This window comes from Tigriopus californicus, chromosome 10 (assembly GCF_007210705.1).
Source record: "Tigriopus californicus strain San Diego chromosome 10, Tcal_SD_v2.1, whole genome shotgun sequence".
Lineage (NCBI taxonomy): Eukaryota > Metazoa > Arthropoda > Copepoda > Harpacticoida > Harpacticidae > Tigriopus > Tigriopus californicus.
Window position 1 is genome coordinate 2579865 of NC_081449.1, and position 12723 is coordinate 2592587.

A 12723-nucleotide genomic window follows, 5' to 3' on the forward strand; every position below is an offset into this window, starting at 1 on the left:
TTTCAATTTTTTTTGAAAGGTTCTGAAATGGTTTTGCGAACTTTAAAGAATCTCTTTTCACCAATATCTGATTGCGATTTTGCACTTCACAATTCAATTCAGACTTATGACATGATTCATTCAGAAATGCATGACTTTTACGCACCAATATCACATTAGTTTAATTTAATAAGTTCTTTCATATTAGAAAAGGGTATATTAAAGGACGTTTCATTCAATTCGCATTATAAATACTGTATGCAAGTTTAGCCTACATAATATGATAAAATATGATCAATTGGAACATTTTTCCAATAAATGAACAATTTCATTTTTGTGCTCACACCTTTTGGATAATGGCCTTCATCACCTGTTTGGAATGTATCGCTTATAGCCTTACCTGCAATATATAATGAAATGAGGGGTACTTGTGGAGCTCTTTTGTTCCGTAGAAATCGGGGGGCAGATTGCTTATCCCTGGCCCAGATGAGCTCTTTCTCGTGTTTTCTAGTTCCTTGTTCCAATGCTCCACGAGAGCGGAGCTATACGTTCATCGCCGTCGGTCGGTCTTTTCTCGAGGGGAACCCTGGTAAAAGAGTCAAAAGGTGCAGTTTTTGGACCCAAAAAGCTCATTACATATCTAGGGTTGGAAGAGAGACGCTAGGAATGTGGAACAGTGTGGCAATTTCCCAGATATGGGCCAGACACTGGCTATCATAATAGAATTCTGTGTCGTTCATACAAAAAGGACAGGAATTTGAGACACTTGTGACCAAAATTTGGTGCTGACTACCCAAGAAACTTTTGAAAACAGTGCAGCAAGAATTCGAAGGTGGTGGATCCATAGGACAATATCAATGAGCTAATCCTCGTAAGGAAATAAATATCACCTTTTCTCGACCTTTCTGGCATGAGGTGAAACGATTGACCTTTGGTCTGGTAAAATAACTTTGAATCCCATTGGATTTTTTTGGTATGCTATGGGACATTTCGTCCATACTCTGTGTATTTAGGACCGAAATATCGCATTTGTGGACCAGATGCAACGCCAGGCTTGCTTTTTATTGGTCTCGTATGCAAAAAACGACTGACCAACATACTTAACTTTTAGTTGCCATTTGGTGCGTCCGGAATCGTTTGACCGAAGGCCAAGTTGTTGCTTAGTCATGTTAGTTAGTCAATGCCAGTACATATAACAACCAACCAAAGGATTGAAGAAAATTAAATATTAGATTAAAAAATTAGCATGGGGAAATAACAGTCAAAGAGTGGCCGATAAATGGGACTAACTAAATCATAAACCCCCAAGCAAGATATTTCACACAAACATGTGCTGTGAGTTGCTAGTCTCATGTACAAGACATGAATCGACAGCATTACTATGACACAAGGCTTCAAATGCCAAAATTCAAGCCTCTTAAGGTCTTTGTGTCAAAACATAGAACCACAACATATTTTCTACTTCATTCTTGCGGATGGCGAGCAGATCAAGCGGAAAAAGTACTACGAAACATTACATTCGTATAAACTTTAATCCGCCAAAAAATTAGTTTAGTTTTGGGGTCGCACGTTCACCAATCCGTTGTAACAATTGTTACAACAATTGAAAATTTGCCCAAAAAGCCCAATCTTTGGCTTAAACTGAAGAAGATGACATGCAGACACTGTGGCAATGTCAAATCCACCAGTTATGATAATCCATGTTCATCTAAAGAGGGTATATTTTTGGAAAATATACTGCAAGTGGCAAGGAATTAGTAACGAAATTATAAGTAACGAAATAACAGTAATTCGTTCCTTTTTTCGAAAAAGGAACGGGAATTCAGTTACATTTTAAAATGGTGTAATTGTAACTACCCAAAAGCTAAAAGAATTACTCGTTCCTTATTTAACTTCCAAAATGGCCTTAAAGTTTCCGTTTATCTCATGACAGTTGAGGAAACTTAAGACTCAACAGAGCCGCCATCCAACTAGCATATTATAAGCAATGGAAGTTTGGGTTGAAAATTGTGCTGGCTCTTAACTACTCTCTGAGGGTGTCCTTGGTTTTACATCTTGTCGCATTTGCTACTTTATTGTTTATATATTCTCAATCAAATTCCGTTGGGCTAATTCACCTAATTCAGTGCACCAAGGAAATTCTTTCTTTGGCTTGAGCATGATGCATCAAATTTCCCAAGACTCCATATTTCCATGGCTTAACATTACCCCATCTAGGGTCCCAATCTTGACTCCTCAAAGCATTTGAATGAAGACCATTTTGAACAACTATGCCAAAATCAAATGCCAATGCTCATTTTTAAAAACAAATGACACCAAGTTTTCAAATTTTACGCATTAGGACTGCTTGAAGCCAAAAACACAATTTCTTTAGTGAAATATAGTCTTGATGAGGCAAAAAACATAAGTTATTGGTCACCTCAAATTTTAGTAAAAGTAAGTGTAACGAGTAACGCCATCACACCTTATTTGAGTAATGGTTGTGTAACGAATTACTATTTTTGTCCAAAGTAATACTAACTGAAATTCGTTCCATTTATTGAGGAACGACTAACGCCTTGTCACGTTGTAAGGACCGTTCAGAGGATGTACGACCTCGAATAAACAAATGAAAAAAAGCATCGGAACTGACGTCGACGATGTTCCGTCAAGCATTTTTCGACCTTATTTAGCAAGCCAGAGTTTGAAAAATCAGTAGGGCTGTCATATTACTATTCCAAACAAAATAAAGCAAAAATGAGACAAAGTTTGTTGTATTGTTTGCTTGGCAAAAGCTTCTATATATAAGGCATTCAAGTTATTTTAAATTCAAAAATATTGTTTTCCATTTTTATGGTTTTTACCCGAAGGTCTAAGCAGATTGAAAGCACAATATCATATGAAGGGAATAGCCATGTTCGATAAGATTATTGATCAGCTAATGAGTGTGAGATGGGGAACGAATTTCTTCCTGAGTGACGATTCGTTTGTCAAGAACGCCTGGAAAATGGTCAGGAATGCCAGGGGGGAGAATCCACTTTTTTTACATGACCAAACATCTTGGATTCTTCCTTGAAAAGAATCCAGTGTGTTCCTGATGCACTACAATTAACGAGTTTCAATTTTCAGCTGAAAATTCCTCAATTTTAAAAAGTTATGCTCTCTCAAAGTTCGCACAATGAATCAGCTAGCCCTCTGGAGGAAAATGACTATTATAGAAGGGTTATATTATTCATTCTCTCGCCTGTTATATTCTCCGCTATGAGAGGGCTATCAATTGGCCCAGTTGTTTGATCAAGCTAAAACCTGAAATATGTAACCACAGCGACCAATCTCATTTGAAATAGAATAAAATGCATTGACTCGGATCGAAGTAACTCATTCTCAATGTCAACCTCCCTGTCCCTATTCTAGGCGTTCTCTGTCTGGCACAGTCTGAAGAGATTTGTGTGAATGACAATTAAAAAGGAAATTGGACAGTTCACATAATTATTTTGTTATATGTAATATCTGTTGGTACATTTACACTTCAAGGCAAAGTAAGATTTACAGTGCTTTTTTCATCTCTCATTGCAAACCAACCCACAATATTTCTACATCAGAAACGCATTTCTTTTTACTTCCTCGGGCATAAATGCAATTTCACGGTCATTTCGGACACGCATCAAGCTGCCGGACGCCTGATTTTCATTTTTCATCGTAGTTATTCCGCCCTCGAACACCTTCAGAGCCATCCCAGCCAGGCCATTTCATGTCCTGCATTCCTAGTTGCCCATCGGGTTTTCCCGAGGGAAATTATTAAGTCTCGCTTTACCCCTGCCTCCCTTTTCTTAGTGGCTAGCTAAAATGGGACTATGTACTACCTAGTACCCACTACCTTCACACACACTTTCCAAAGGGCAGATGGAACAGGAATAGTAGGCTACTCTAACGGCTGGTCCGGGAGTGTTCAATGGGTGTTCAGATATACGGGTGGTTGATCTCATCTTTTCTCAGTTATCTCGAGGAATGCTCGCTAACAGGAAAAGCAATGGGCTTCACTTCAAAATGGAGTGCCAGGAAACGAAATTGAAATTTTCATTAACAAAGGCTTGGTGATGGGTAGGTTTTTTGATAGAGAATTGACAAGAACCGTTGCAAAAGGCATTTTCATTTTAAATTTCGTGTAGCTATTTTTAATCATTTGCTCCTGATTCTGTATCTCTGTACAGTGGAGTGAAATTTATAACGCGTATGCACCAAATTGCTTGATTCAGCGCTTTGGTATGTACCAATTAACTTCTTTCATAGGTGTTGCGTTTTAAGGATTAATTAATAATAATAATAATAATAATATCTTAATTGGTCATGTCATGGAGTAAAAATGTGAAGGAAAGATGGTGTACGTATAAATATTATACAGGATTGCTTTTTAAAAGAATTAAAATGGATGTCAATTTTGTTTTATTCGTAGCGCAAAATTCATCTGATAACAACGAGTTAATGTTTTTTCGCCAAAATAGCTCCTTTTTTAAAGTGCAATTGCACAATCTTAGGCCTATTGAAGGAGCCTGCTTTTTTGCCATTCACATAGATCTCTGAACTTAAGCAAATACCTAAATGAAGCCACAGAGTCTACACATAAGCCAGGGATTGATATCAGTCGAGTATCAAGTATGTTGATAAAATCTGATCGACACCCTGATCATTCATCCATTTTCTTTTTCAAAGAGGACCATTTAAACGTTGGCTTACATTTTCGTGTTGAACATCGCACCGCCTATTATTACCACCATTAGACTCAATCAATGGACAGAGACCAATTTTCGATGGTGTTCATGAGAAAAAAGCAAACTTCTTTGACATTTTACACTGTTGAAATTTATAGCCAATGCAACACTGTAAATAAATTGTGAATTGGATACCAAGTTCTGTAGCTTCAACTCTTGTTGGCTTGGATTTCAGATTACAATCAAACCAATTTTGAAACGAAAGGAGTGCTGACACATGATATATCTTTTTGAAGTAAAGAAATCGCTTCAATAAACACATCTTGTTCTATCAACAAACACATACCTCGCGGTCACCCTGTACAACATGGGTCTGGTTTGTAACAGTCTTAGGTTTCCATTGGTTCCACTAAAGAGAAAAACAATGGTTTCGGGGGCCTTTATTCTCAGATGAAGTCGTACCTTTGGGACTATGATAGCCGAAGACGTATCCGCCACCGACCATGAGTTTTCTTGTTTCGCGACATACCAACCAACAGAGAAGGCATAGGACTTGAATTTCGAGGTCAATGGCGAAAAAAGTGGCCTCGCTGAGACTAAACAAAGCAAGGAAGTTTGTCGATTTATGAACTCCATGCCAAACTAATCTCATACAACTTTGCATCCATCTTGGATATTGGAATACCTTAAAACATACGCACGCGAAAGTTGTAACTCAAGTTGAAGCTGATGAAATAGGGTGAGAGCTGCATTCATGGCTAACAATCGAGCTCCAAATTTGATGGGGGGCAATGAGTGTGAATTTGCTTCGAAGTCACTCATTCCAGTGCTAAATTGCCCAATGATGTGAAACCATGTGTCCTTCAAAGTCATTAAATTAACCTTATCTTATAAACTAATGGATAAAGTTTTCAAGCGAGGCCACATTCCTTCATTAGAGGATTTTCAAAGAATTGGACCAACTTCATATCCATATGGAAAGTTGCTCCTTGGCTGCCTGCTTTTCAATCCCGCACACGAAGGAGGCCAGTAATGAAGATATACTGTACGTACGTACACAAGGCCAATGCCGAAACCTACATAAAAGGGAAAGAAAACACACGTTGGCTGGAAACATGAAATATGACACCCAGACCTTGATTCACCACGAAGAGTTCTCGCTTAGAACCGTGGACTACCATGGATACGGCATCAAAATGAGGCTTTTGATTTCAAACTGAAGGTCTTCTTTTTTTATTTGGGAGTCGTATTCTTCAGAACCTAGACGGAAGAACTTTTGTCGCAGGACGATATTTTACCCGGCAAATTTCATCTCATTTGACGGGGGAGACCTTCCCATCATTTGGACTTGAAAAAAAGGTTCTAACCTTGGTTGGAACGACCGCATGCCAAGAGGAACCATTTTTGCCAAGCTCGGATCTCCAAGTGGAACTATGACAGTTTAATTCTAACGAGAGAAGTAACTCATAAAAACTGCAGTCTCCGAGCAATTCGCACCTGAGTCACTCATAAAACATGTAGAAGAGTAGCTCATTGATATTGTCTCCTGGTTTTGGCCCTCAAAATGCATCGACATTCAACCGTGTCCTTCGAGGATGTTGGGGACATTGGAGAGCGATCCCGTGCCCGTAGGTCCATCTCGCAAGGGTCCGAATCGTCTAATGCAGGGGGTTTTAAGATGCCCACGATTCCAAAGCCACCACCAATGACCCAATTGATCATGGGAGTCGAACCTCAAGGTAAGATTCCTTCCGATATTCGGGGTGAGAATCATTGTTCCATGGAAATGGATTGATCATGAATGAAACTTCTCCGCAATCCCAAGAGCCCAAAGTGATCTCAATCGTTCATAAAGGAGGCATGAGATCCTGAGATGGAATCTCGGGATATCGTAATGGGCTCTTTTTATCATCCAGTGTACCCTGTGAACCGTATATGTTTTGTGACGCATTTGAGGGCCGCCTTTTCCCTTTTCTTGGAACAGCAGCTGTGCCAGCAATTATTCACTTGGCCTTGTCTCAGGACCTTTGACCTTGGCAGCCTTTTCCAGTCATATCCACTCCAATCAATAATATATTTTCATTTACGACTCGACCCAAGGGACAAATGTAGGGCGTTAAGCCTTTACCAATCATCCACTTGAGCCTCCAAGATGAATGAAGGTCCTTGGAATGACAGTAATTTGTTTTGTGGAACATTTCAACCAACCAAACTTTGTTTGAACACGTCTCTGTTGAAGGTTCAGGTTTCAGCCAAATATTTTTGACACCTAAGAAAACTAGTGTGTTAAACATTTGTTGTCAGATGTCAAAACTCGTGGTTAAACTCTCTTGATTCTCGAGTTTGGCCTATTCGAAAACAGAGATAAACATGTAAACAGTTGTTAAAAAGTTCGCTTTAGTAAATAAGCCACAAGTTCGCTCCAGACAACAAATGATGACAAAAATGGGATCACTTCCAGGAGAAATATTTCAATTCCCCTTATGTACAGAGTAAACGCCAAGTTATCGGGCTCTTTCGGGCTCAATAATAATAACGAACAAAGTAGTTAAAAAAAAAAAAAAAAATTTTTTCATTTTCAAACATGAAGCATGTGTCATGAAGAACTTGTTGTAATAGTTACTGTGGGATCATGTAGAGGGCGTTCAATATTGTGATGATTAAGAAAAGTCCAGCAATAGCGTCATCTTTTGGTGTTCCATGGAACTCTTCGCAGAAAAGGGAAATTTCGAAGTGACGGAGAAAGCATTAGCGATACTAAGCAACTCATGATGAGAGATATAGCAACACATCACACTGGAGCCCTCCTGCTAAATATTTACCAATTTGCCAAGCAAAATGTTAGGTCTTTGATGATATTCCTGACAGATAACATGAAGCATTATACATGTGTACGCAATCTTGATTGACAAAGGCTGTCAAAATGAGTGTGAAGAAACTTAGAGAACGCCAGAATCTTACCGAGCTAAACGGCTGTACATACAGTTACTGAGGGATCACCTCACAGTGTTACAACGAACGAGCCAAGTTAAAAACTTGATTGCTCTCCAAACAAGCAAAAAATAAGCAATTTCGACCAGAAAATATACTGAATGTACCCTATGCATGTTATCATTAGCACTTATTGGCCTTGCAATCAACCATAAACTAATCCAATTTCAAGTCTGGAATTCACAACCATCGATCCATTTGAGAGTTACCTTTGTTAGAGATGTGATGTTTTGAAATCCCTAACATTTTGCATTACTCATGGATATTTGTGTAACGTTCACAGACGAGATTACCGCACGTGAATTTGGAAAAGTATATGATTTGTCATCGAGACCTATGCGGTTTTTATTCCACGGCTATGCGTTACTGATTATTGACGAAAAGATGCGTCAATTTTAGAGGGAACTTGTAAACAATATTTGTAGAGAAGAGGCTTTGCACTCAACAAATGAAGCTGGATTACAACTTTACGCCCATTTAAACAACCTATGAATCTAAATGTAATCTAACTTCATGAGCAATACTGGTTTGAAAGCGTTTCGCACCTAGCCACGTACAATTTTTCAACCTGATAATTGATAGTTTGCTTTCTAGGAGTGATTGTTTAATACTGTCTAACAAGGCGAGGCATTGATATCTTAATATAGAATGAAACAATAATTCGAATAATTGAGAAAGAGTCAAAATTAAGAAATAACTCTTAATCTGTAGCCAATCATATGTTAATCTACATGGGTGACATTTTTATTTGTTGTCCAGAGGCGAGTTTTTTCAGTTAAGACTTGGACGTTACACAGTATGAACATTCGCTCACCACTTTGGCGAGTATATTTTCATACCAGTTAACGTCCAAGCCCCTAACTTCGAGGAAAGAGTTGTATAAAACAGGCCTCCGCAACCGAAAAGAAACTATTTGAGAACAAAAGGAAAGTTTCTACTTATACGGTAACGTTGCTATTCCGGGATCGATAGGATTTCATCAACTTGAATGTAGGGGTTGATTGAATTAAGTGATATTGCCGGGTTTTGTAGCCACCCCCGAAAACTAATTTGCCATTGGCAAAGGGTTAACAATTTATGGCATTGCCTCAAACGCATGAATGAGCACAATTCAATCCCGAGGGAATAAATCAGTTCGATCCTGGCAAAACAACCATGTAAGGGCGGCTTTACACTACGATGGAAAACCAGGATTGAATCCATTTTGATGGAACCGGATGGACGAAGGACTGGTGATGGGGCAAGTTCAAACTAGAGTCCGAGTCCTTTCTAAAAGACTCAAATCCGGAGTTGTCAAAAAACCTAATTCTTTGGTTTAAATTTCGCAAATGAGCCTTTTGTTAGACTGGAGTACAGTGAAAGACTCGAGTCCTCTGCTGGACTCTCCCCATCACTAGTCCCACTTCCATCCTCCAACCGGATTCAAGCCTGGGTTTCCATCGTGCTGTGAAGCCGCCCTAACTCAGAATTGTGAACAAGAGCTAGATATACTTTTTTACTACATTGTTCCACTTTGTGTTCAAGTACACCAAACACCTTTAAAGAGAAAATGATTGAGACCTTGATCAAGATCAGTGGCATGTAGTATTATCCCTCGTGTCTAATGAAGGGGGAATGTTGCGGCATTGGTCAACACGAAGATAAGGAAAACAGAGGTATACTGAAACAATGGTCGAGGTATTCATCCGTGGTTCCTCGCAATTACTATGTTCTGTTCCACTTGTTATCCAGATCGTCATACCCTTCCTATTGCACTCTACGTAGGTCCTTGCGACAGGAATTCTTTCTTACGTTTCATTGCTAAGATGGTATTTGTGGGCAAGGCTCGTTTGAGCTTTGGACCTTTGCACAGAAATGCATTTAAGAGGACCTCATTGTTGAACATATTTTTAGGCAAAAAAATGGCATTGTGATCAGGCTGTGTAAATGAATGATATTCCCCTCTTTTCCTTGAGTTGTTTATTTGGTAATGTAAAATAATGTATCCCATATTCATCGAATGAATTTAACACATATTGAATTTTACCAAATTTTGGCCCCAAAATGTGGCTGCGGAAACGCAGGAGAGAGGGTCAAAGTTTGAGGAAATGAATATGGAGAATCTGAACCTTTGCCCATTGTGGGTTTGTCACGAAAAGTTTTGAGAATACAACTTGGAAGCGAACTACTTTAGTGCACAAGTAAATGTTATCAAGGAGATTGGCCTTTAATTGCAACGGTCTAAATTTCGTGTCGTGTTCTAAAAATGTGCTTGGAAACGGACTCAGACTTACTCCATGTAAGTGAGTCGATTTTGGATGAGAAACCGTTCTAAATTTATCTATATTTATTGTTGGACAATGATGCTTCCTTAAAAGTGTTGTTTGATTCTATGAAATAGTCACAATGCATTATTTTGTAACCTTGATACTTTCAGAATAGACAAGGATTTGTTAATTTTTTCCTGTCCCATCCGTATGCTGGAGGGCCAACTTATGTCTGCCTCTATGTATTATTCAGAGCAAAATTGCTCAAGGCACTATCTAAAGTGAATCATCTTTTATTAGGATAAGATCAACTGTCCATTTGTTGGGTGAATCAAGTGGATCTTTTTAGCTGTTCATCCCACAATCTGCTCCACACCAAATCTACTAAGTTCTTTGTTCACTAGATCTAAAATAGCGAATTGGTGGCATGAAAATTTGAGTAGTGATGATAAGTCAGGAGGCATGATGTGGTTTTGCCATTCCCAACGGTTGGTTTCCTTTACATATTGCTTCATTTGGTAGCTTTCCACAATGCTACTCACTTATTTTCGATCCCTTGATACATGCACAAACGCTTCCTAGCTAGCCCAATATAGAATCCCAAGCTCTGGGCCTTGCCAGTAAAGCCACTGGTAAACCTGAGTCTAGTCTTTTAAAGCGCAAGAGCAGATTTTAGATCGAGAAAAAGTCGTACTTTTCTACATAAGTTGGATCTTTTCTCGATCTAAGATTCACTCCTTGGCTTTAAAGAACTGGGCTCTGGGGTCCGTTTTACGTCAGCATTTCTGCTAAAACTGTTCGTTTTGTGGGCCTTTTCAAGTTTCGCGATATTCATTTCTGTGGTTTATTGTTGTATTCTTTTAGTCATCAATAGTTTTCTTTTCCATTTCCTCTATATTTCATTGTGTGCCTCTCAGTTTAGACAATAAATCTTTGGTCAAAAATCGGTAGGCCTACCATGCAATATATATATATATAATATGAAATTGTGAATTGAAGACGTAACATTATCAAATACCTTTCGTACCTTCTCTGAATATAGTATGATCCCAACTTCTTTAGTCATATCCTCTATGTTCCTAGAAAAACATCTTTGGACCTGCTCGAGCTTTTGCAAATCTGCTGAACTAATTGCAGCCCAAATGGGAGAGGCATATTCAAGATGCGGCTGAACAATCGACTTGTACAGAGTTAGCATCGTGATGCTATTTCTGGACTTAAACGTGCGATATATCCAACCACATGTTTGAAAAGCTTAACCCACCTTCAACTGGATATGCACATCAAAATTTCCATTATCTTGGAGGACTACACCCAAGTCCTTCATGGATGAGACCCATTGATTTGGGATGAATTGAACACCCCAATGACTTTCCATTGGATCCTATGTAAATATGGAACATCGTCACATCAATCTGCCGCATGCAAAAGAAGTCCTTTTGTATGTAAAAATACTTGCGATGAAAATATGCTTCGATTAACAAGCTTCAGGTCATTCAAGGCCAAACGTTATTTTAGCAAGTACATAGAGATAGCTTCAAATACCTAGTGAACTTAGGCTTTGAATATCTCATCAAAAATGTGTTTAATTTTTGGTGAATGCATAACCAAATGTAACATTAATATTGCCGATATTTTATCAATAATCTACAATTTTTGTATTTTCTGTGATGCCATCTACAATTTTGACCGGTTTTGAAATTCTGAAAGAATATGAAAAATGATCTTTCACTTTTGTGACATTAAAAGTTATTAATCTGAGGTGGATTTACATCAAACCCACAAATAAGACTTGTTCCTTATGATTTTGCAGGACAACAAAAATACCAAGATTTGTTTCTGTATTCATGTCAAAAACTTAACGCATTATAACCCCTGTGAGGAGTAGTCTGCCCAGCGTCATGAAGAAAGCAACGTTGAAATGACAAAAGTTTGCTGGTCAACTCAGGCCCAAATGTCCTTTGAATATCATGTCAGTCTACTCGCCTCTTTGTTATTGATCATTTTGATTCATACAATCTTCCCCGTGACTCTACTGTTGACGATCTCCATCCTCAAATGCCCCTGTACGACGGACCTTTACTCTTTTTGGCCCTATTCTCTTTCTCTTTCTCCCTCGGTTGCAAATCTCTCTGCTCAAATACCCTGATAAGAAAGTGTGTACAGAATGTGGACTAGGCTTGGCCTGGGTTTGTGAGGATGACCAGAACGTTAGGTGAGAGGACGTCCCGCAAACTGTCCCTTTTAGTCTCAGTTGTACATCATTCTTGTGTCATAAGATAGCATACTCCCGACTACATAGGCAAACATATGACCGGGGACAAAAAGGACCTTGAGCGCAAAAAGGCTCCTTTGGCGAAATTTGGTATTTGCATGACGAGGCAAAAATTTGCATAAATGCGAGTCAGAACCATTGAACCAACGAGGCATTTCCACTCAAAACCTCGGGGAATCCAAATTAGTTCAAGTACGTAGTGAAAGGTGGTTCCCAAGTCTTTAGATTCGTGGTCCAAGAGGAGCAGACGTTTAAGAGACTTCAGCGTTTGTCCGTCTCGTATTTCCTCAGGAAGATGGAAGAGCAATTTGGGTAAAGGAAATTCACCCTCGTTCTTACTCATCAGGAATCTAGTTCCGGGGACAGACCTCCCTAAAAAGGGTCCCTGCCTTCGTTCCGATTGTTCATCCGGACATCTTCTCCTTCTCCTTCGTTTTCGTACTCCACTTTTTCTCAGACGACGGGAAGAAAAAAACTTGCCGATGGATAATAGCGGCTTTGTACGCACGTCGGGGGTAAAAGTTTCTAATCTATGGGATAAAAG

At 39.0% G+C, this 12723-nt stretch overlaps 1 protein-coding gene across 2 annotated transcripts in view; it reads left to right on the forward strand.

The window, feature by feature from the left end:
- The window catches only part of LOC131889614 (band 7 protein AGAP004871-like), a 67176-nt gene that overhangs the window by 20492 nt on the left and 33961 nt on the right, over positions 1–12723 (forward strand). Inside the window, exon 1 of one of the 2 annotated variants that reach the window (XM_059238755.1) lies at positions 6114–6406. The exons of the other annotated variant lie outside the window; for it this stretch is intronic. Coding sequence (XP_059094738.1) covers positions 6232–6406 — 175 coding nt within the window. The 5' untranslated portion in view covers positions 6114–6231. Of the gene's footprint in view, positions 1–6113; positions 6407–12723 lie in introns of those variants that run through there. 2 annotated transcript variants of the gene reach the window in all.